Here is a 23,990-nt window from a genome sequence, read left to right as displayed (position 1 = left end):
AGTGACGGCTCCGTTTACGGAATAATTTGAAAACGAGCTATTTCACTTTACCACACTATTTCACTTTACCCTTCCCTCCCCTACTATTATAACGTATATTCGGTACACTTATTTCAGCTAGCCACCAATGACCGGTTATTAGAATATCCCGCTTATAAGAATATTTTTGGTTGACCCGAAGACTGTTCTAATAAGCGGGTTCGACTGTATTTACGTTGGCAATTTACGGAAAACAAAAAGGAGAAGAGGTGCACAATAAAAAAAAACGGAAAAAGTATTAAAATAAATATAAAATTTATTAAACTAGATAATTATCTATATAATAATAACATTAAAAATCAAGCTTCTTGCACTAGCCTATAAAAATAAGTGCTAGAATCAGCCATCAGTACGTCGGGTTTGTCGAATTCCACCACTTCTCCTTGATGCATCACCAACACCCGATCCGAGTCGAAGATGGTCTGTATCCTATGAGCGATGGTTATGACTGTACTACTACGGAAAGCGGTACGTATAGTGTTTTGAATAAGTCTATCAGTCTCTTCGTCAACGTTTGCTGTTGCTTCGTCAATGCACAGTATCTGAAACAAAATATGGAATTTTTACAACGTGGAATGAAATAAACAGTTCTGTTGTATGTAGGCATATGAATTTATTAAAATTTATCCACAAGGGAGTGGAAGTACAAAACGTTTTCGGTCAATCTGACCATCATCAGTGTAAACCTGGCAATAAGTTAACCACTAAGATTAAAAAGCAAAAGGGTGAAATTTTGACAGTTGAAAAAAAATTTAAGAAAATGTGGTTACTTACGTCCAGTGTACAAGTAATTGTAACTAAGCTTCTTTTCAAGAGCATTTTTTAGTGCGTCACAAATGATAGAAAAAAGGTAAGTCCGTGATAATACACATTTATGACATTTATTCTAACATGACATTATAGTTAAATCTGACAGTTGTCAGTATTTGCAATTTGGCATAAAAATAAATCAATTGAGGTTATTGCATTTATAAAATGGTATTTTCTTTGATTTGTATAGTCTTATAAATTGTACAGATTATATTCGTAGATATATTATATAATTTGTAAAATATTTTTTTTTCGATTATAGCACCATCTATTGACAACTAGAATAAATGTTGTAAATGTCACCGACGAAATGTAATCACCGACGTGCGTTTTTTTCTGTCACATACAATTTAATGCGTTAGAAAGAAATCGAAAAACTGTGACACACTGAAAGATCCTCATGAGAAAAAGCATAGCCACTTCAATAGGTGTAAAAACCTCTAAATTACATCATTGTTACATTCTATATTAAAAAGTAGTCGACATTAAGTCGATTTCTTAAGATTTTAAAGATCACATGTGAATGTATTTCATCCTTGCTCGAAAATTGCACAAGGTACTTGTGTTCTAGTGAGAGGTTGCTGACCAACTAGTTATTAGACAGTTTGGTGCCAGAAATGTATGACGAGATGTCAAAGGAAGGTAGGTGGATTTTTCATCTGTCATCCGAAAATTTTTTTAACAAAGAGAATTAATATTTAATTTTAACTGGTATATTGAAGTATGCAAGTATTAAAAAGTTTATTAAGAGTTCTAATTTGTAAATATGTAAAGGTTAATGAATTGTAATACATTCATTAGTACAAACTGAAATTAAAAGCAAAAGTCTGCTCATATATTATGTGACATCATAAACTGTTTTTCAAAATTAACTGAGTGGAAAAATTAAATTTAGTTAAGTAAAGTTGTGATATTGTGACGAATGAATATTGTTGAAATTGTCATAAAGTATTTAAAAGCAAATGGTATTTTAATGGAGTAATAATATGTTGAGTAAAAACCTATTGTGATTGTGTGATATCCATCTGTGCAAAATAGGAAGAACGAAAGTAAATTGCAAATTACATTATTGTTTATTAGAATAATTATTAGACCCATTTATTTTCATACTTAGCTCATATTTCATTGTCGCGACAATCCAAAACAATCGTATATTCGTGGAATGGCCTAGACATGAAGTCGATTCAGAGAAAATTTTCCAAAAATATTTTACTTAATAGATAATATTATATTATTATAATAAAGATACTCAAACTTACTTTAGCATTGTGAAGAACAGCCCTGGCTAAACAAACCAATTGTTTTTGACCGACGGAAAAATTCGAACCACTTCCGTCAATCTTGTAATCTAGTCCTCCCAAGGAATTAATAACATCAGTCAAGTTTACTCTTCCCAGAGCGTTCCATATTTCGTCGTCCTTGAACTCTTCCAGAGGATCCAGGTTTTCTTTTAAAGTCCCGCTGAACAGGAAAGGATCTTGCGGTATGCAGAACATCCTAGATCTGAAAATGTGTACCGAACATTAGAAATAAAACAAATATTCTTGCAAGGAAAATGTTTTGTAAAATTGTATGCAAAATTATATACAGGTCCAGCGAGCTTTAACGGGATCATAGCAAATACATGTATTTCGGCTCTAGGTGGTTGGCCAACAAAAGGTTTTTAAATAATTATTATATTATAAAAGTCCAATACTTCAGTCGACTGCTGGATTCTGAACTAAGCTACGCAAATGCAAAAGCTCGCCTACATTTACCATTTCAGTCTGTTTTAAATCAGCCGAACGAGTCTAGAGGTGGGCTAAATTACAATACAGTGATTTTTTATTCATTGTGATTTTTGTCTGTAATTGAATCGGTCATTGCGAAAACAATACATGTTACAATGTGTAAATTTTTCAGGAAACGTAAAAATATTTTCATTAATAGTTGGATATTCCGAGATAATTACTATATTTTACATAAGTATTATGGGTTATAAATGAATCTTTCTGAAAGGCAAAAAAGTTTAAATGTTTATATGTTTAAATGTAAATCTCATGGCATAGAAAAGCGTCGTCATTTTACTCAAAATATGGACTTAGATTGTTCTCGCAATGGCCGATTCAATTGTGATTTAACAGAGCAACAAAATATTCGTATGTTAAACTCCTAATAAAAAGTGTTACCACTATGGACCATCGTAAAATTCTACACGTGTTATTATTTTGTTTAGGTCACTATTATAAAATCGGGTTTGCTATTAGAACGCATACCATGCCAACAGTGCCAAACAAAAATAGAAAAATTTAGTAGTTTATGGAACGTTTTTATATTGGATGATAATTATGCATCATGCAATATTTGTAAGATAAAGCCGTCTTATAAAACTTAGAGAACGTAGAAAACAAAATGTTAATACATTATTGTTTCCTATAATGCACAAAATGTTAAAGGTGGTACATAAAATGATATGAAAATGAAACATTTTGGATGCTTTGCACACATAATAAATAAACTTTATTGTGAACAAGGGCTTAAAGGATGAGGAAATCAGCCACAATTTAACTTAAAAAATGATTTTATTGACGTTTCGACTTCCACCTTGGATGTCGTTATCAGAAGTGATATGAGGAAATCATTAAAAATTTAACCAAAATAAAAAATACCATAAGCCACTTTAAAAAGAGTTCTACAAGCAATTGCTAAACTTTTAGATTTTCAAAATATCCAGGAAATGGGAATCCTCTCAAATTACTGCAAGAGATGTTTCCACACGTTGTAATTCGACATTTTATATGTTGGAAAGATTTATTCGGCTAGAAGAAATTATTAAGGCTATTATAAGCATAACAAATATGTACATAAACAATAGTTCAACAATGGATGAGTGGAATTTTATTAAACAGATATCCCAAATAGTAACATCCTGTCGATTTCAACTTTTCTTGGCACAATAAGGTTTCGACTAATTCCTTTTAAGGAACAAATGCGGAAATAGCACAAAAAGTAGAATCGCTCTTATTGCAGAAAAACTTGGAATGGAACAAAAAGATTTACGATTCTAATTTTATTAGAACATGAGAAAACATCTGCAGATCCGGATGATATTATGGGATCGCAGGATCAACCACGAGACACTACGACAAGCAGGGCAATAATAGAAATAAAAAGATTTAGGGAATGCGATCGGTTGCCGCGAAATGAAGATTCGTTAAAATGGTGGAGAGAAAATAAATATATTTTTCCTTTTCATGCACAAGTAGTTCAAGAACGCCTTAGTGTCATTGGAACATCAGTGCCTTGGGAACGGTTATTTTCCAAAGCTGGTCTAATTATTTCTGATTGAAGAACTCGAGTTAATTATAAAAATATTAAAAGGTTGGTATTCTGAAATTTTAATTTAAAAGTAACAAATAGTAAGTAATAAGTATTTGTAGCAAATACTGGTATTTAAAGTTTACTTTGTATTTAGTTTTTACGAGGGTAGGCGCAAAATTTCGGGCCAATGCTCTTTAAATGCATTTATTTTTTTCGAATCCTGAGAAAACCAATAAGTATTTTTGAAAAATTTAAACGCAGAATAAAAGATTACATTATTACCGAGTGCTGAAAGTCCCTGAAAACTTCTATAACGTGTACTTTAATTTCAAATATATCATTCAAATGACACTTTTTGTTTATTCTAATAGAATTTCGGCCCTCGATAATAATGTAATATTTCATTCCGCGTTTAAATTTTTTAAAAATACTTATTAATTTTCTTAAAATTCGAAAAAAAAAATGAATGCATTGAGAAAGCATTGGCCCGAAATTTGGCGCCTATGCTCTTGTTAGATTTTCTATTAACAATTAAGACAATGAAAAAAACATCAAATTATTTATTAATGCAATATTATTTTCATTAAAAAAACTACTTTTTGAATAAAATTGTTTTTATGCATTCTAGCAAACCTAATTTTATAATCATGACCTAGACAAAATAATAACACGTGTTGAATTTTATGATGGTCTATAATGACATTTTTAATGAAGAGTTTAAAATACGACTATTTTGTTGCTCTGTTGAATCACAATCACAGATAAAAATCACGATCAGTTACATTTGATCGCAAATACTCAGTTTAGCCCACCTCTAGGTAAGAATCAGGTATAAGGATTATTATAGGACCGGTTCTACTTAAGGGTCCGCATCGCGCCAAGGAATAGAACCGAACCGACCTGACTACATGCAGAAGGCGATTGCAGATCCTTTTTCTAGGCATACGCGGTACGAATAGATTATTATTTTTATAAGTTTATGGATATGTATTTACGGTGATCTAGGAAGCATAGGGAACAATATATGAAACAATCAGCTGTCTTAAAATACTTTCTCGAAAACGTTGCTAGCTCTTAGAATTTAGACCATTATACAGTGACGAGGTAGAAATACCGCTTACCTTAATGTTGCAAGCGATATTTTCTTGATATCCACTGCGTCGATAGTGATCACTCCTGCAGTTATATCTACTAAATTAAACAATACAGAAATGATGGAGCTCTTTCCAGCGCCAGTTCTACCAACAACCCCAAGTTTCTCGTACGGCCTGGTATCGAACGATAGATTCATCAGTGATGGTGGCAAATGTTTCCTAAAATGGCAAATAAAAATGTTAGTTTGAAATTATTATTATACATAAACACACAGATTATTAGCTTTAAGGAGTATCTTTAAGTGGCTTTTTTTTAAAGCTTTGAGTTATTTTTTTATAAATCCATTTTGTGTCTGTCAGAACCCAGAACTGTGTGAATGTCTATCAATTTATTTATTCACCAATCTATTTTATTTAACAATTTATAGATAATTTTTTGGTCCTTTGAGCCGAATTCAGAGATAAATATCAACAATTTCTGAAAATCATCAATTAATTAGAAGAAAAATAGAAGTTCCTATTAGTGCCTGTGTGCTAGATTCAATTTACACAATCCCTAATATTTGAGTTAATCCCATAATATTGAGCTGCGAGATTGGAGACATGCAAATCTCAAAACTTGTAAATCAGTTATCAAAAGAGTCATTATGTAGAATCATTATATCAATTTTAAGATAAATCTTAAGACATTTATTACCGCAGTAATTAGGTTCTATTATTTGAGACTCTCTAAATCGGTTTTATGCATGATATATACCTTTAAATTTAGAGCATTTAAGAGGCAACAGTAGCGATCAACAGGTAGCAACAAACGCGGTCCAAGATTACGGCTGTAATTTTGAATATTTTTTCGAGATATTTGGCACACATATTCGTAATATAATAAAGAATGGCGGTACAGAGCCCAATTTGAGAAATATGTTAGGTTGTGGAAATTACTCTATAATTAAATAAAATATTGCAAAAAGGAGCCTGTACCGTCATTAAGAATTCATCTATGCTACTGGCAAGGATCACCGTGTCATCGGCATATCTTATATTGTTGGTTAACTCACCGTTTATTTTTATGCCCTCATTGGCATTTTCCATACATTTTTTAAATATTTCCTCAGAATTACTATTGAATAGGAGTGGAGATAAGATACACCCCTGCCGGACACCTCTTTTGATCTCTACACTTTCAGTAAGTTCGTTACCAATTTTTACTCTTGCTGATTGCCCCAGTATAGGTTTGCCACAATCCGAATAGCCTTGTCATCAATACCTGTCTTTCGCAGAATATCTATTAATTGTTCATGATTGACATTGTAGAGAAAATAAGAATCATAATCTGTTACCAGTTGGACACACAAGCACCACAAAAATTCTATGCAAAGGAGTTTGAAAATAGCTTGAATAGGATGTTCTAGCTGCCGATAAATAATTGTTGTTAACACAAGTGGAAAATAAGTGAAGTATTTACCTACCTATAATGTAAGGTGACATGTTCAAAAGAGATAACACCTTGACTGGGCCAAGCGAATGGAGGATCCATAACAAAATATTTACTTTCCATTGGAATGGATTCTACGTATTGGTTGATGCGTTCGACGGCCACCATTTCCCTCTCTGTCTCCGTGAACGAGTTGACGACGCCGCTGAGTGATCCAGTGATTCCCAGAGCGTACGAAATGGCCAATCCGATAAAACCTAAACACACAGAAAAAGAAGAATAACCAAAAATTCGAGCAACTTTGTATTTCTACATGTAAATTGTAAATAAATGAGTCAATTATATTCAGTTAAAGTTTTCTTTGTGTGTGTTTTGTTGTTTATCATTATTTAATATAAAATAGATTTAAAATAAAATGGATATTTTAAAACCATACTTCCCCATTTTCGTTACCTATTGACCATAATCCATTTTATTCAAAAAAACTTCTTTCTATACTATTCATTTTGTTAAATTGTGTAAAATATATTTATATAATTTTGATTTTTTAATTTTACAACCTATTGTAGATACACCACTGTTAACGTCACTTTTGACGTAAAAAGTGGGTTTAAACGAGGTAAAAATTTTAAAAAATGGCTCCTATTGTGCGTCCCACCTTGACTTTACAGTACAGGTTCTTATGGCCAACAGTGATGCCAAATTTTATCAGAAACAGCTTTTAAGCAAACATACTTTTTTCTATAGGATAACTATTAATAATTTAGAAATTAATATTATTGACATTTTGTGGCTGTCAGGGGTTCTACAACATTTTTTTTCGAAAAATACCTTTATGTAAACAAAATAAAAATAATTTTGTATAAAACATTTATATATTAATGTATTTAAGCGCATAAATATATTAAACCTTAATAAATACGTAGGTACCTACAGAATTAATTAAAATACATTTAAACTATATATTATAGCTTCTTTCTATAATCCCGTCTTCCTCACTTTCACTGCCACTGTCGTAGGGTGTAAACACATTAAAATGACATTAATTTCGTTTTCGAAATCAGTCATTAAGAACCCCAATAAACTGCAATTAGGATCCAAATTTTTTAAATAAGCAATGAGTTACTTAATACAATGTTATCAGTCATAATTTAAGCTTATTTAATATTCTTTGTTATAATTTAATTTAGGTGAACTGACCATCAACAATTATTATACTTTATTTATTCTCAACTGTAGGACCTGGTAGGACAATATAAAACTTTACTTAAACTTGACTGACAATCTATTTTATATTTTTCTTGACATTACTTCAGAATTGTCAATACATAAATTATAGAACAACATCCACTTTTAATGTTGAATATTCTAACATTCTTAACCAAAAAAAAGTTACTAAGTACGCATATCGATTATAAAATTGCTGATTACTTTTCGAAAATGACTATCACTCACAAAAAAACAATGAAAAATATTGTTTTACTTGACTGTAACGGGTTAGTTTTAATTTAACATTTTTAGGACCTTGGTAATGTCCGATTGAAAATTCTTTTGAAGAAAATCGGCATCGCCGCGCTAAAAACTCCATAAGGATTGTATTGCCGTATGTTCGTGTACTGTAAAGTCATGGTGGGACAGACTATAGATATGTAAGCCTGTAAACTATTCAATTATTGTAACTGTACATGGCTAGATTTGTAATTTGTATATAGAGAACAAAAATCGAAAATTTGAAAGTCACTTCCTGAAAACCGGGTATTTTGTGTGATTTTGAGGAATAGCAAAAAAAGTCCAGTAAAACTGGAATAGATGGAGATATCTTGACCACAGCAAACAAACGTTGAAAACCATGTAAGCCAAAATGAGAAAAACGAATATCTGAAGCAATTGCACTTATCAATGGGAAAGGTAAAGAGTATGCACAATAAAACTTGTAACACTAACGTCAAGAGTCAAAGGAAACGACCTCTACAAAAAAGGAATGAACACTGAGGTGATGTATTTATATGAAAGAGCCTGCAATAGCCCAAGTAGCCAAAGCCACGAGGTTAAGAAGGCTAGGGCATTTAGAACTAATAGGTCTGGATCCCGCGTATTAAAAAAAAGTTGATTAATAGCAAGCTAAAAATAGCAAGCTTAAGGATGCCTAGTCGGAAAAACTTTGATATATGGGAACACTGGAACAGGGGAAGTTTTAATTGTGGAACAGGTTAAAAATTTGGAACGGTCAGACCACGAAAACGTCACATGTATTTTATCCGACAGAACTTCCAATTGATTTGTTACCCTTTCATTAAACTCTCATGCAAAAATCAGACTGCTATTTATCACCAAATGGGATTATAATGAAAGGAACACGTAGAACATGTCAAATGACAGGAATTATGACAGGTGATAAATAGCAGTCTGATTTTTGCATGAGAGTTTAATGAAAGGGTAACAAATCAATTGGAAGTTCTGTAGGACAAAATACATGTGACGTTTTCGTGGTCTGACCGTTCCAAATGTTTAACCTGTTCCACAACTAAAACTTCCCCTGTTCCAGTGTTCCTATATATCAAAGTTTGTCCGACTAGACACCCTTAAGCTATTAACAAATTTCCAGCTTGCTATTAATCAACTTTTTGAAGTTATACTTCTTTACCGGCGATAGAGGGTGATTTTTTTATATGTTAAAACCTATCAGCCCGGCGCATGCGCATTATAACTTTGTTCTGATTGGATGTTCAAATGACATGTCAAAAATTATCCGATATGCCAGCTGTGGTTTGGAGGTAAAGGTAAAGGTAAACAAATGTATAATATATTAGTTTTATTTTTGTGAGGACAGAAACAAAAAAGTTTATAATATTGAAGTGACTTTTAAATAGTTTTTAAAAGCAACAGGTACGTAATAATTGTTAATGTATCATGGGTATAAACCTACCTATTTGATCTGCCAAAATACATAGTATGTAATACTTTTATTTATATAATTTGATTACCATCAAACTTTCTATCAATATTCACCTAATATATTGTTTTTTACTCTATGTTTTGTTGTATTTTTTCAATTCTAAATCATTTCAATTCAAAATTAAAATAAATTGATCAATTTTCAAAATATCAAAATATCACGTTTAATCCGTTTAGTTAGTCGATCTTCGTAAATAATGACACATAGTGTCCGTGGCTAAGCGGAGAAGGCGAATGAATTCCAATACCAACCGCTCTTATCAGCGCTGGTTCGAGTCCCAATAGAAACTTTCTTTTTTGTTTTTTTTAATACATTTTATTATTGTAAGTATATTTATTATATAATTGTATTTTCAGAAAATACGTATTTAGTTAAAAAATTTTTCGACAATTAATGTTCAGACATCATTTGTGGCTTGTTTAATGTGTTTGTGTGTGTTTTATTCTTTTATTATTTTAATTTTTGGCACTGTTCTAATAAAAATGTTTGAGAAGTAGTAAGTATAAATTAGTTTAATATTTAAACAAAATATAAAAAAAAAGTATATTAATTTCGTTTAAATCATATAATAGAAGTATAACTTCTTACGTGCGTACAAAGTACACACACATTTTTTTTTTCATACGCGGGATCCAGACCTATAATAAATGGAGAACAGTCTCAGAAACTGAACCAGAGTTGAGAAGTAAATCAAAAGTAGATCTTCCTCGAAAAATGTATCTAAATAAGGTAGCTCAACACAAAAAACGTTCAAAACTTGCGAGGCAAGGCCAGTTTGCATTGGCAAAATTCGACCAAATTCGACCAAATTGGACGATGCCGCTGTACCGTGAGTGGCCGTCTGAAGATTAATTAAATATCAAACTTACGTGTTAAGTTGTTTATTTTCATTACTTTTCAAGTCATAAACATTGGACAAACAAAAATAGTGCAATAAAATTTGATATATCGCTGGTACCTATGATTAATGTGATACCTAATACATTTCCAGTGAAAATAATAACTCTTTGATAAGTATTGGCGATTACAATTTTTTTATACGCGTGTCCGCGAAGATTATAATTCCCAAAATATTTAGAATAAAAAGATTTAGTTCATAATAGATGCCGACGAAAACAATTATTTCCCTTTCTGTTTCTGCCGACGAAATCAATTATTTCTGAGAACTTTTTAGTAATTATAATTTTCGTGGACCCACAAACAGAAATGACGTTTTTTGCCGATACTCTTCAAAGAATAAAATTTTTCGCTAACACTTTATTAGGGATTATAACTTTCACAATATTATAATCGAAAATAATATTTTTCGCGGCGTTCATTGAAAGTTCTACTCTTAACGGCATTTTTCGGAGTTATACTTTTCGTAGGAGGCTTCGATATGTGATAAATAACATTGATATTGGTAGTTACCTGGATCCGCGATATCATACTGATGCTGAATGACGGCAATAAAACTAACACCTGTAATTATGATCACTCCTATAAACTGTAATCTAAGACCAAGCCATCGAGCTGCCGCTTGACTGGCGAATTGAGCTTTCAGATTAGCTTCTAGATGTTGATTGTTGTCGTGTTTGAATTTGTGGATCACTCTCATCGCTCTAATTGTAGTCAACCCTGAAAAAGTAGCGAAAATTTATTTATAAGATTTGTAGCGAAAAAGAAAAGGTTCTATCACAAACAGTACTGTAATACTAAATTAACGCAATTTATTTATTTATTAAAATCTTCTGCTTCTTAAAATCTTCTTAGACTAAACATTAAAACTAAAAGCGCTAGTATATAGGTCATCATCAATACATCCAAATATTTCCATCGGAGGAACGAAGTTTCTCGATCTACTCTTCTACTCAAATTAAACATTGGTCCTTCGAGCCGGATCACATTATATTATAATCCAATTTTAAAATGTCGAAGATAAAAAAGAAGCTAACGTGAAATTGCAATAATTGTAATTCTGTAACGTATTGTTTTGGTCAATCCACTATTTAATTTTAAATTGTTGTTTGTCCTTTTTAAACAACTTTTAAAAATATATAGCTGGTTGAGGATGGATTTATGGTGGCTAAACTAACTACAACATCTATAGATCGATATGTCCAATATACTGTGATCCTGTTATTAGTTTCATAGGCCCGATGATGGAGTATAAATTGTGAACTCCGAAACAGGTTGCAGAAACCTACCATCACTTATTACCTACTTAAAAAACTTAAAGGATTTTGAGTAGACTTTTTTTTCCGCGCCATTTACTAAATATAATATTACGAAAATATTCTTACCTTGCAAAGTTTCATTAAAATGGTTATATATGGGAGAAAGCGTTACACTAGATATCCTTTTTAGTTCCCTTGACGTTATCCTGTACTGATTTAATAAATATGTATATATGGGTACTAACGGAATGAGGAAGACACATATCCAAGGCAAACCGTACATCGTTATAAAAAGAGAACCTAAAAATCAAAAAAATATCAGAACAAGAACTACATACTGTTGGTCTTATTCTGCGTTAAAGATTCACTTGTGGTGAAAGGGCTCTGTTTATATTTTATTTGCTTTCTTGATTTGTTTGTCCATTCAAGGTGTCTTTTCCTAAGAAGATATTTTTGTGTACATATTACGAAGACTGATCAATTCAAATTACATGACTTTGAATTGTGTTGCACAGATGCAACAAAATTGGCAACAATATCAAATCGTTTGAAGGTGTAATTGACTGCTCATTGTTTTTTCGATTGGAATAGTTGGTGAATTCCAGGTGATGGTGATGTGAAAGCAAGAAGCTCTAAGGCTAGATGCTCGATAGAAATAAGGTATAGGAAGGTATATGCACTGCTCAGAGAAAAGTTCTAAGACATACTATCAGATACAAAATCTGGTAGTATGTGTATGTTCGTTGCCTGCTAAGTTAAAAAGTTTAGCTGGCGGGAATAAAAGTTTTTGCTTGGTAGGTCTAGGTTACTTAGGTCTAGGTTACTTAGGTCCTGGATGGATGAAGTGGAAGGAAGCGAGTGGTGTGTTGTGTGACAGAAACGTTCCAATGAAGCTGAAAGGAAAATTCTATAAAACAGCCATGATGTACGGAACTGAATATTGGTCAGTAAAAAATGAAGAGGAACAACGAATTCATGTAGCGGAAATGATAATGCTTAGATGGATGAGTGGAGTGACAAGAAAGGATAAAATTAAAAATGAGTATATTAGGGGAAGTCTAGGTGGGCACCAATTAATGCCAAAATAAGAGAGCATAAGTTGAAATGGTTTGGTCATGTTCAAAGTCGAGATGTTAATCACCCAATACGAAGAATTGCTGAAGTGCAGATTCCTGAAAGGAGTAGGAGAGGAAGACCAAAGAAGACGCGGGGGAGACGATTAGGCAGGACATGTTGGTAAAGGGGATTAATATTGATATGACCCAGGATAGAATTGTGTGGAGAAATGCATAGGGAAGCAGACCCCGCATAGGGATAAGGCAAAGAGAATGATGAATTTCTAGGTTACTTAGGACGTATTTTTTGCAGACAGACTCTGAATTGGTCGATTATTCTTCTCAGTAATTTTCTTTCTGTCTCCGTGAAGGCGTTCATCTACACATCACAATCTTTAAAATCTCCGCTGGGAGAGAAAGGGTCGAAAAATCTGGAGGAATAGAGTAAGTCCAGTCCACACCGTTTATGATGTATGTGCGGACACACTCTTTAAGTGAAATAAGCGCTTCCCATATGACAGTTCCAATGTAGAACTGAAAACTACATTATCCGTCACGTACCACCCGATATTATGGATGATGGATACCAGAATCTTCTGCTAGGAGCAATTTTAGTGATTAGTTGTACAACGTCCCTCAGTTCCGTTTGAAAGCGAAAAATACATTATACAGGGATGAGCGCATTAATAAACGGCAAAATAACGCAAAAAAATGGAAAACATAATAAAAATACTGTAAAATAAAAAAAAAGAATGTGTGTGTACTTTGTACGCACGTAAGAAGATATTCTTCTATTATATAATAGGTAATTTAAACGAAGTAAATATACTTAAAAGGTTATTTGTACTTATTTTATTTAAAAATCAAACTAACTTTCTTATCTACCACTTTCAAAAAAAGAATGTGTGTGTGTACTTTGTACGCACGTAAGAAGATATTCTTCTATTATATAATAGGTAATTTAAACGAAGTAAATATACTTAAAAGGTTATTTGTACTTATTTTATTTAAAAATCAAACTAACTTTCTTATCTACCACTTTCAAAAAAGAAGAATATCTTCAAAAATTATATAATAATATACTTACAATCATAAAATCTATAAAAAAAATAATAACTTGCTTGGGGCTCGAACCCACTTCACGTCTACCGCGCCGTACGAAAGTTGACGGCATTTCAAACTGCACCAAACTCTCGTACACATCATGTGGGAATATACACAAACTAAACGTTTACACCATAAATTTATATGAATTTAATAAAATTATTAGTTTGATTTTTGTCGAAATAAAATACTACAAAATATAGAGTAAGAAAACGATATATGAGACGAAGATTTGTGGAAAGTTTGTTCGTAATCAGATTATGTAAATTAAAGCGTTGCCTACTAATAGGTAACTACATCATTTTATTTACATTTTCCAAATAGATAGGTATTGAAACTATTAGGTATTTCCAACTGAAACATTTAGAATTACGTACCTGCGGCTTTTCAAAACTATTTAAAAAGTCACTATAATTATAAATTTGATTTTATTTCTGGCCACACATCAATAAAAACTAATATTATACAATATTTTTGTTTACCGATAACCTCCATATTGAACAATTAGTGACAGATCATTTCAAAATTTCAACACCCAATCAGAGCCCGTATAACCACTAATACCATACTGTCGGTGTGCGCATGCGCGGGGATCAATCAAATTTTACCCTCAATCGATTCGCCGCTAAAGAAGAATATCTTCAAAAATTTTTATTAAAACAACCAAAAATAAAAAAAAATATGAATCGCCCAGGAATTGAACCCGCAACCTTCCAATCTCAGTGCCAACGCATTTCCCACTACTCCAGCGAGGCCCTAGAAATAGACATGTAAGTTTCGGATATAATTACACAACACGGCGACATATAATGTAAAAATGTTATGCTTACATAATATTTTATTAGTTTACTACAGGGAAACACAAATCCACAAACACAAGGATTATAATAAATAATATATTTCCTAAAACCACTAATATATTCTTTTAATGACTTATTTGCACAGTTACAGATACATACATACCTATCTTGAAAGATTAGCAATGAAATACATACTGTCAGAACTACATACTGTCAGTGTGCGCAGGCGCGCGGATCATGTACAATTTTACCCTCAATCGATTCGCCGCTAAAGAAGAATATCTTCAAAAAGATGAAACTAGTAGAGGTGGAAATTATCGATATAAACGTATAAATTAACATTACATTACATAGTTTCCCACCTTTAGACGTCTGTGACAGGACAATTTTATAAAATTCTCCTGTCGCAGTGACAGTTGTCATACTCCTCCGATACGTCTAGAAGTGGAAAACTATGTAATTTAATGTTAATTGATACGTTTATATCGATAATTTCAACCCCTGCTTGTTTCACCTCTTTTTACTTCACAATGTATTATGTTTTCCATCTTTTGCGTTATTTTGCCGATTATTAGCTCGCTCATCACTGTATACACAAATGATAATTAGCATCAACTTACCTAGTAATCCGAATAACTGCGCAAGAAATATATTAAGAATAAACGGCAACGAATCATCAACAGTGTAGGTATCGCTAGAAAACCTATTAATGATTCTTCCTATTGGTGTTACATCGAAAAATGTACATCTAGCCTAAAATTAAGAAGATTCTTATTAATACTGCTGGAATGTCGCTGAAAAAAGCATTGTTTTACTCTGTTTTTTATTAATGTTGAAAATCGTCCCATGATTAGCCCAACATCACATGACGATCCTTTCAGCTCATGTAATACACATCACATGGCGATCCTCTTGATCGGAAAACAAGATTCTTTATAACAAAAGTTAGAATATTTCATACTTACTCGTAACACGGTCTTCAATAACACCTTATGAAACTTTGTAGCTGCCAGAATTCCACCATAAGCAAATATAAACGATCTTATTAGCGTGAATAGCGTATTGACACACGCCAACTCGACGTATACTTTTAAAAACTCTGACATGTTATCATCGTCTTCTACGTAATCGATATAGTCAGTCGCCGTCGCTAAGTATACTGTTAAGTTGGTAGAATTGGTAACGGGGCTGGTTACACCATTGGCTAACCACCTAGAATAATAAAAAAGATAAGAAAAACGTTCCTCAAAATAAAAATATAGTGCCGAAGACATTATATAATGACACTTGACTTATAGCTCTAAAAGTTTTTTGGAAATTAAACAAAATTAGTATCATTAATAGGAGTAAGCAACAAGTAATGAAAGTGTTCAAGAAAATTGATCAACACGTAGACTGTAGACTCATATGTATATCTTGGAACAGTCGTCAGCTCGAAAAGGCCAAAGCAACATTTAACAACATGAGAAATATATTCACACATTGCGACAGATCTCTCCCTCTAAAAATACGGCTGCTAATATGTAGTCCAAGTAATGAAGTTTAAAATAGGACAAAACCTCGCAATTTTTACAGAATGGATCGATTTGCTTGAAAATTTAAGAATAAGTAGTGGATAGTCCAAGGATCAAAATCTATATCATGCCGAAAGGCGCTTTTACCATGGGGGTGGTTGCCACCCCATCTCAGGGGTGGAAATTTTTGAAGATATTCTTCTTTAGCCGCGATTCGATTGAGGGTAAAATTGTACATAAATCTGCGCGCCTGCGCACACAGACAGTATGTAGTTCCTTGCTAATCTTTCAAGATAGGTATGTATTGTTATATTTCTATTTGATATGAAAATTAAATTTTGATAATTATAAACAGAATTCAATTTAATATAAAATATTTTCAATTTTCTCAACCACGGGCATATAAATTTAGAACAACCTGTATACAACAAATTGTTATATTTAATTTTAAGAAGTGATTAAACGAAACTCGGGACAATGCGCTTAGAATAAACAAAGTGAATGGCGCGTACCATTATCGTTGTTCGCGGAAGGTTCGATCATTAGCCTATGCTAAATAAAACTCAAGTGAAATCGATAATAGGTCATTATCGTTGTTCGCGGAAGGTTCGATCATTAGCCTATGCTAAATAAGACTCAGTTGAAGTAGATAATAGGTCATTAAATTTTGTAAATAGTAGAAAGTAATTTTAGAATGGGAATTAACTATTTTTTTTTGAAATCCATTAAGCATATTTAGAAAGATTAAAAATTGGTTTTGAGGAATACTGCGAATGAGAGTTGGTGGTGGAAGGTTGATTTGTGAATCTGGAAGGGATATTTAGAAAGTAGGGGAATGAATGACAAATAGAGAGCAGAATGTTTTGAGCTGTCGAGAAGTGAAGTCCAGTAGTAGACGGTAGTGTACGGAGAGTGAGAAAGCCGGTATAGTTCCGTGAGTGTGGAGTATCTATCGTGGAACGAGAGGTAGGCCAGGTCGAGAGTAAAGAACCTCCTTGAGCCAAGAGTGTCCCGGTAGCTGATTGAAGTTTCGAAAAAGGTAGAAACACGGCATCACGACAGAAGCAGGAACGGGAGCTATACGAGCTAGTTTTCAAAGGAGAACATTACTGGAAGCCAGGACGAGGTTTTGATCGCAGCCAAGGATAGCAGGAAACGGGTCTTGTGTGAGGACATTCTCAGTTCACCAGAAAAAGGTCAGTCTCATTTGTTTGGACATGAATGTATGGGTTTTTCGTATTAAATACCACATTTAAAATTGAAGAACATAATCAATAATATCAGAAAAGCTTCATCAAACTTAAATAGAATTGTTGCTAATAAATCCTAATAGTTAAATGTTAATAAAAACTTTCAATTGGAAACCAAAAGGAAATAAGATTCCCATGTGTAAATGTTATGTTTAAGAATAATAAGATATAGCAAATATTAAGCAGTGATTGCCATTTAAATAAAATAAACCATATTTTGATTATAATTGTAACCCATATGTGTGTATTATTTTACTCTTTTCTTTCCTATCCCGATTAGGAACCATTGAGAAATACTTAGAAGCCACGTAAGTAAGTAATTAATTTTATAAAAAGCCCTGAGATTGAAAACATATTGATATGTGATCTGGTAAATTAATTAGATTATTATAAATGCATTGATTAAATTAAATGACATATAAGAATATTATCTCATATCAATAATCAAGATCACATCAGTATGTATCTGTATCCGTGCAGATAAGTCATTAAAAGAATATATTAGTGTTATTAGTAAATGTATTATTTATTATAATTCTTGTGTTTTTGGATTTGTGTTTCTCTGTAGTAAAATAATAAAATATTATGTAGCATAACATTTTTACACTATTTGTCGCCATGTTGTGTAATTATATCCGAAACTTACATGCCAATTGCAATGACCTTGCTAGAGTAGTTGGTAGGGCGTTAGCTCCGAGATTGGAACGACGCGATTAATTTTTTTTTTATTTTTGGTTGTTTTAATAAAAATTTTTTGAAAGTGGTAGATAAGAAAGTTTGTTTAATTTTTAAATAAAATACAAATAATCTGTTAAGTATATTTACTTCGTTGAAATTACCTATATAATAGAAGAATATCTTCTTACGTGCGTACAAAGTACACACACATTCTTTTTATTATATTTTAATCACAAAAGTTGGTAAAAACACACATTCTTAGCAAAAAACATTCTATACATTTTTTTAATAAAATTTATAGTTTTCGATTTATTCGCTATCGAAAGTTTAGGTTTTATATCGAAAAAATCAATGTTTTTAATAAGTTTTGTGCTAATAACTCCAAAAGTTTTCGTTTTATCGAAACAACTTTACTTAACAAAAATGTACCTTTTGAAAAAATAATCAAAAACGTGTTTTTAGATTTTCTTTAAGACCAATAATAATCGAGCTATACTTTATTATATGTTGGCTCTTCTTCGTAAAATGCTAAATATTGTAGTTTCAAAATCAAAAGACGAGAAAACTATGCATTTTTCGAGGACAACTTGTTCAAACTAATTTAAAGTATTAAAAGTATCTATCTCCAGAAATAAAAAAGTCTCTAGCTCAAAAATTAATTAACTTATAATGAAAATAATGTCAGTCCTTATTTTTTTTTTCAGCGAAAAAGTGATTGGAAACAACCTCCTATTCACCACCCTAATTAAAATTAGTCATGGACCTTATTTGGACTTTTTTTATTTATGTATTATTAATAGGTTCTAGAAGTTTGACCGGCTTAAAATGAATAGTTTAAAAAAAATGGAGTTAAAAGCAAATAACGAATTTTTGTAGTTTGGAAAAAATTGCATTTTCTTCAGAATAGCAAGATTAGCATCAGAGATACGAAAAAATGTTCAAATATGAAATTGTAGCCGATTTAATTTCCAAAAACCAGGTTTGCAAAAAATTTTTCTACGGCAAAAATTGAGTGAGCTATCGACAATTAAAACTTGTAATAATATGCAAAAACCACCTTTACCAACCCTTTCAAAGTCACCTCTTTTTGCGACTAAGGATTTTAACAAGAACTAATATTAATAGCCTTATAGGCCTTATAAAGACCTACAAAATGCTTTGTTACCAAAGTTCTAGGATCAAAATTAAAAATGTTAGGGTTAAAAAATCAATATATTTTTTTGAAAAAAAAAAGGAGAAATCCAATTGGAAGCATAATCATGTAAGTTAGCGGTGTTTTTAGTCATTGGCCTTATTCATTCTTATTTATTTATGTATTATTAATAGATGTTTGACAGGCTTAGAATGATTAGTTTTTAAAAACAGCTTTAAAATTTTTTTAAAAATTTGAAGCTTGGTAAAATATGCCATTTTCTTCAGAATATAAAGATTAGCATCAGAGATACGAAAAAATGTTTCAGTATAAAATTGTAGGTTATTCAATTCTCAAGAACTTGGTTTAAAATTTTTTTTCTACGGCAAAAATTGAGTGAATCGTAAATGAATATACCTATCAAAACATTGATTTTCGATGGCAAATAAATCGAAAACTGTTAATTTTATCAAAAAAATGTATAGAACATTTTTTGCTTAGAATGAATGTTTCTATCAACTTTTGCGGTCAAAATATAATAAAAAATTTCCACCCCCGAGATGGGGTGACAACCACCCCCATGGTAAAAGCGCCTTTCCGCATCATATAGATTTTGATCCTTGGTCTATCTACTACTTATTTTCAAATTTTCAATCAAATCTATCCATTCTGTAAAAATTGCGAGGTGAAAAGCTTCGGTTCCTGGTCTAATGGTATGTATTTCCAATCTTGCTGTACAACGCAGAGGCCTGGACAACTATGGAATCACTAATGAAAAAGCTAGAGGCAGTCGAAATGTGGGTGTACCAACGTATCCTCAAAATATCCTGGACGACCCACACCACCAACGTAGAGGTAATGCGCAGAATGGTATAAAACAAAAAGAAATCTCTTTCACAATTAAGAAACGAAAAGTTGAATACCTCGGTCATATTATGAGACATGATAAATACCGTATACTGCAACTGACAATACAGGATCGAATATAAGGCAAACGTGGACCCGGAAGAAGAAGACACTCATGGCTTCAAAACTTAGTCAACGGTTTGGACTAACATCGATTGAGTTATTCAAAAACACCGCAAAAAAATTAAAATTGCTATGATGATAGCCAACGTCCGCAACGGGCAAGGCACATAAAGAAGAATACTTATTTAAATTAATTTCTGATCAGAATGTAAAAACTCAAAACTTACCAGTCAGTGAAATTCCGTGACACTTGCATTAAAGTCATCGAAATCAGTATTGAAATGCTGACAAAGTGGCTGATGCCTTTCCAGTAAGAAATTATCACAGTAAAATCTAGATTACCCCGTTCGCTGACTTCTTTGAACAGTTCGATATCCTTATCCTTTTCTTGGGCGTTGTCCACGCACAAACTATTCTCTAGAGTGCACTCAGACGATGTATATTCAGATTGAATACTATCCTCCAGTTCTAAATCTACGGGTAAAGTGTCGTCTATGTTGCGGAGTACATCGACAGGTTTGCCTAAAATAAACGTGGTAAACAATAAAGGTTGATTCAAACCAACAGTCACGGGATCAACAACTCACAGTCAAATCCTAGTCAAGTCAAGATAATGTGATAGTGATACAGTAGCGATCAACAGGTAGCCAAAACGCGTTCCAAGATTGTGGCTGTAATTTTGAATATTTTTTCGAGATATTTGGCACACGTATTCGTAATATAATAAAGAATGGCGGTACAGAGCCCAATTTGAAAAATATATTAATATGTGGAAATTACAATGTAATTAAATACAATATTAATAAAACGAGCCTGTATCGCCATTAAGAAGAACAAAAAAATACACTTTCTTCAAATAAACTTTTTTATCCGATGCCTTTTATCCGAGATTTTGTGTCATTTTGGAACTACTAATGAAATAAAAAATTTTAGTAGTTCCAAAATGACACAAAATCTAGGCATCGGATAAAAAAGTTTATTTTAAGAAAGTGTATTTTTCTAAATAGTAAAAGTGTAAGAGTGTATGGCCATTTTTCTCCAAATTGTGTTAGGGCTTCCCGTTGGAACATGAAAGGAAGCCCTAACACAATTTGGAGAAAAATGGCCAATATTATTAGAGAGACGGCTATTGAAATACTTGGGAAAACGTCAGGAAAGAAGTTGGAGGATAAAGAGACTTGGTGGTGGTCAAATGAAGTACAAGGAAAAATAAAAGAGAAGAGAAAATTATATAAAAAGTGGCAAGAAACCAGATCGGACATAGATCTTCAAAACTATATGACCGCCAAAAAGGAAGCGAAAGTAGCAGTAGCAAAAGCTAAAGCAGAAGCGTATTCAAACCTATACGATCAACTTGATACCAGGGAAGGCGAAACGAAGATATATAAAATAGCCAAACAGAGAGCAAAGAAAGCAAAAGATTTTAATCAGATTAGATGTATCCGAGATGAAAATAATAAAATACTAGTTCACAAAAGGGATGTCAAAAAGAGATGGAGAAAGTACTTTGACAGCTTATTAAATGAAGAATTTGACAGACAGCCTGTAGAGTCAACGGAGACAGTAGCAGCAATGGTCACCAAAATAACCAACGAGGAAGTGGCTCAAGCGCTTCAAAAAATAAAGAAAGGAAAAGCGGTAGGACCAGATGATATTCCTGGGGAAGTATGGAGAGCATTGGGAGAGACAGGAACAAGGTGGCTAGCAGGTCTATTTAATAGAATTATGGAAGTTGGACAAATGCCAGACGAATGGAGAAGCAGTATACTGGTACCTGTTTACAAAAACAAGGGAGATATACAACAATGTACAAACTACAGGGCTATAAAACTGCTTAGCCACACCATGAAAATATGGGAAAGAGTAATTGATAGACGGATACGTGAAGAGACCGAAATATCCGAGAATCAATTTGGCTTTATGCAGGGTAGATCAACAACAGATGCAATTTTCATTATAAGGCAGTTGATGGAAAAATACAGGAGTAAAGAAACAAACGCTCATATGGTATTCATTGATCTTGAGAAAGCATATGATAGAGTTCCTCGAGAGATTCTGTGGTGGGCACTCAATAAGAAAGGAGTCCCTGGTGAATATGTAAAGATTGTGAGGGATATGTATGAGGGAGTAACGACTAGTGTTAGGACAGGTGTGGGAGAGACTGATAAATTTCATGTGAAAGTAGGATTGCATCAAGGTTCTGTGCTTAGTCCGTATTTATTCTCATTAGTTTTGGACCAGATAACAGCGAAAATACAGGGTAACATTCCATGGTGCTTAATGTATGCTGATGATGTCGTGTTAGTAGGAAATAGTGAAAGAGACTTAGAACAAAAACTGGAACAGTGGAGACAAGCTCTGGAGGAAAAAGGTTTAAAACTTAGTAGGACAAAAACAGAGTATTTGGAATGTTCATTTAAAGATGGAGCTACTACAAATAAAATGGTATCTTTGGATGGTGAAATGATTGTAAAAAGCAATAGTTTTAAGTACCTAGGATCGGTATTGCAGAGTAATGGAGAAATAGATGGAGATGCATGCAGTAGAATTAGGACTGGATGGATGAAGTGGAAAGAAGCGAGTGGTGTGTTGTGTGACAGAAAAATTCCAATGAGGCTGAAGGGAAAATTCTATAAAACAGCCATAAGACCAGCTATGATGTACGGAACTGAATGTTGGGCAGTGAAAAAGAAAGAGGAACAGCGAATGCATGTGGCGGAAATGAGAATGCTTAGATGGATGAGTGGAGTGACAAAGAAGGATAAAATTAGAAATTAGTATATTAGGGGAAGTCTAGGTGTGGCACCAATTGATGCCAAAATGAGAGAGCATAGGTTAAGATGGTTTGGTCATGTTCAACGTCGAGACGTTAACCACCCAATACGAAGAATAGCTGAAGTGCAGATTCCTGGAAGGAGTAGGAGAGGAAGACCAAAGAAGACCTGGGGGGAGACGATAAGGCAGGACATGTTGGTAAAGGGGATTAACATTGATATGGCCCAAGATAGAATTGTGTGGAGAAATGCAATTAGGGAAGCCGACCCCGCATAGGGATAAGGCAAAGAGAATGATGATGATGATGATGATGATGTATTTTTTTGTTCTTCTTAATGGCGGTACAGGCTCTTTTTTTTTAATGTTGTATTTAATTACAGAGTAATTTCTACATATTAATATATTTTTCAAATTGTTCTCTGTACCGCCATTCTTTATTATATTATGAATACGTGTGCCAAATATCTCGAAAAAATATTCAAAATTACAGCCGCAATCTTGGAACGCGTTTTCGCTACCTGTTGATCGCTACTGTTTCCTCTTCACACACACACAAACCTGAAAGATCACTGTCAGTCTACTTCAGTATGCAGGTCGATGAATTCTACAAGTTGAACAAGATCAAGATACCTGCGCAATAAAGACATGTACATATATGAAATTATTAATCTCAGTTGCAATAATGAGCAATTCTCAGCTGAACTTACAACTTGTGTATCCTATTTTACTATATGGCTGTCAAACCTGGATCATGAAGCCAGACATTTTGTTATTTTAAAAACAAACAAAGGGCCTAGCCGGGTAAGATGGTGAAAAGTGCCCCCAACCCAATCTAAATTCCATATAGGCCACTTTTTAGCACATATAGAGGAACTCACTTTCTGAAATTTTTAGCCCCCTAGAGCCTAATTAGGCTTTTTATGTTT

The 23,990-nt window shown here is 32.8% G+C and overlaps 1 protein-coding gene across 1 annotated transcript in view; it reads right to left on the bottom strand.

The window, feature by feature from the left end:
• Positions 1-272: 272 nt before the first annotated feature.
• LOC126886405 (ATP-binding cassette sub-family C member 10) overlaps positions 273-23,990 on the bottom strand; it is a 62,009-nt gene continuing 38,291 nt past the window's right edge. Inside the window, exons 13-21 of the mRNA XM_050653340.1 lie at positions 20,517-20,811; positions 15,712-15,958; positions 15,367-15,499; positions 11,914-12,087; positions 11,042-11,248; positions 6,710-6,932; positions 5,271-5,462; positions 2,109-2,352; positions 273-581 (exon numbers count right to left, since the gene is read on the bottom strand). Of these exons, the coding sequence (XP_050509297.1) occupies positions 339-581; positions 2,109-2,352; positions 5,271-5,462; positions 6,710-6,932; positions 11,042-11,248; positions 11,914-12,087; positions 15,367-15,499; positions 15,712-15,958; positions 20,517-20,811 (1,958 nt within the window). The 3' untranslated portion in view covers positions 273-338. The remainder of the gene's footprint in view (positions 582-2,108; positions 2,353-5,270; positions 5,463-6,709; positions 6,933-11,041; positions 11,249-11,913; positions 12,088-15,366; positions 15,500-15,711; positions 15,959-20,516; positions 20,812-23,990) is intronic.

This window comes from Diabrotica virgifera, chromosome 1 (assembly GCF_917563875.1).
Source record: "Diabrotica virgifera virgifera chromosome 1, PGI_DIABVI_V3a".
NCBI classification, from domain to species: domain Eukaryota; kingdom Metazoa; phylum Arthropoda; class Insecta; order Coleoptera; family Chrysomelidae; genus Diabrotica; species Diabrotica virgifera.
The sequence above is the reverse complement of the archived record's forward strand: the minus strand, read 5'-3'. Positions and strand labels throughout refer to the sequence as shown.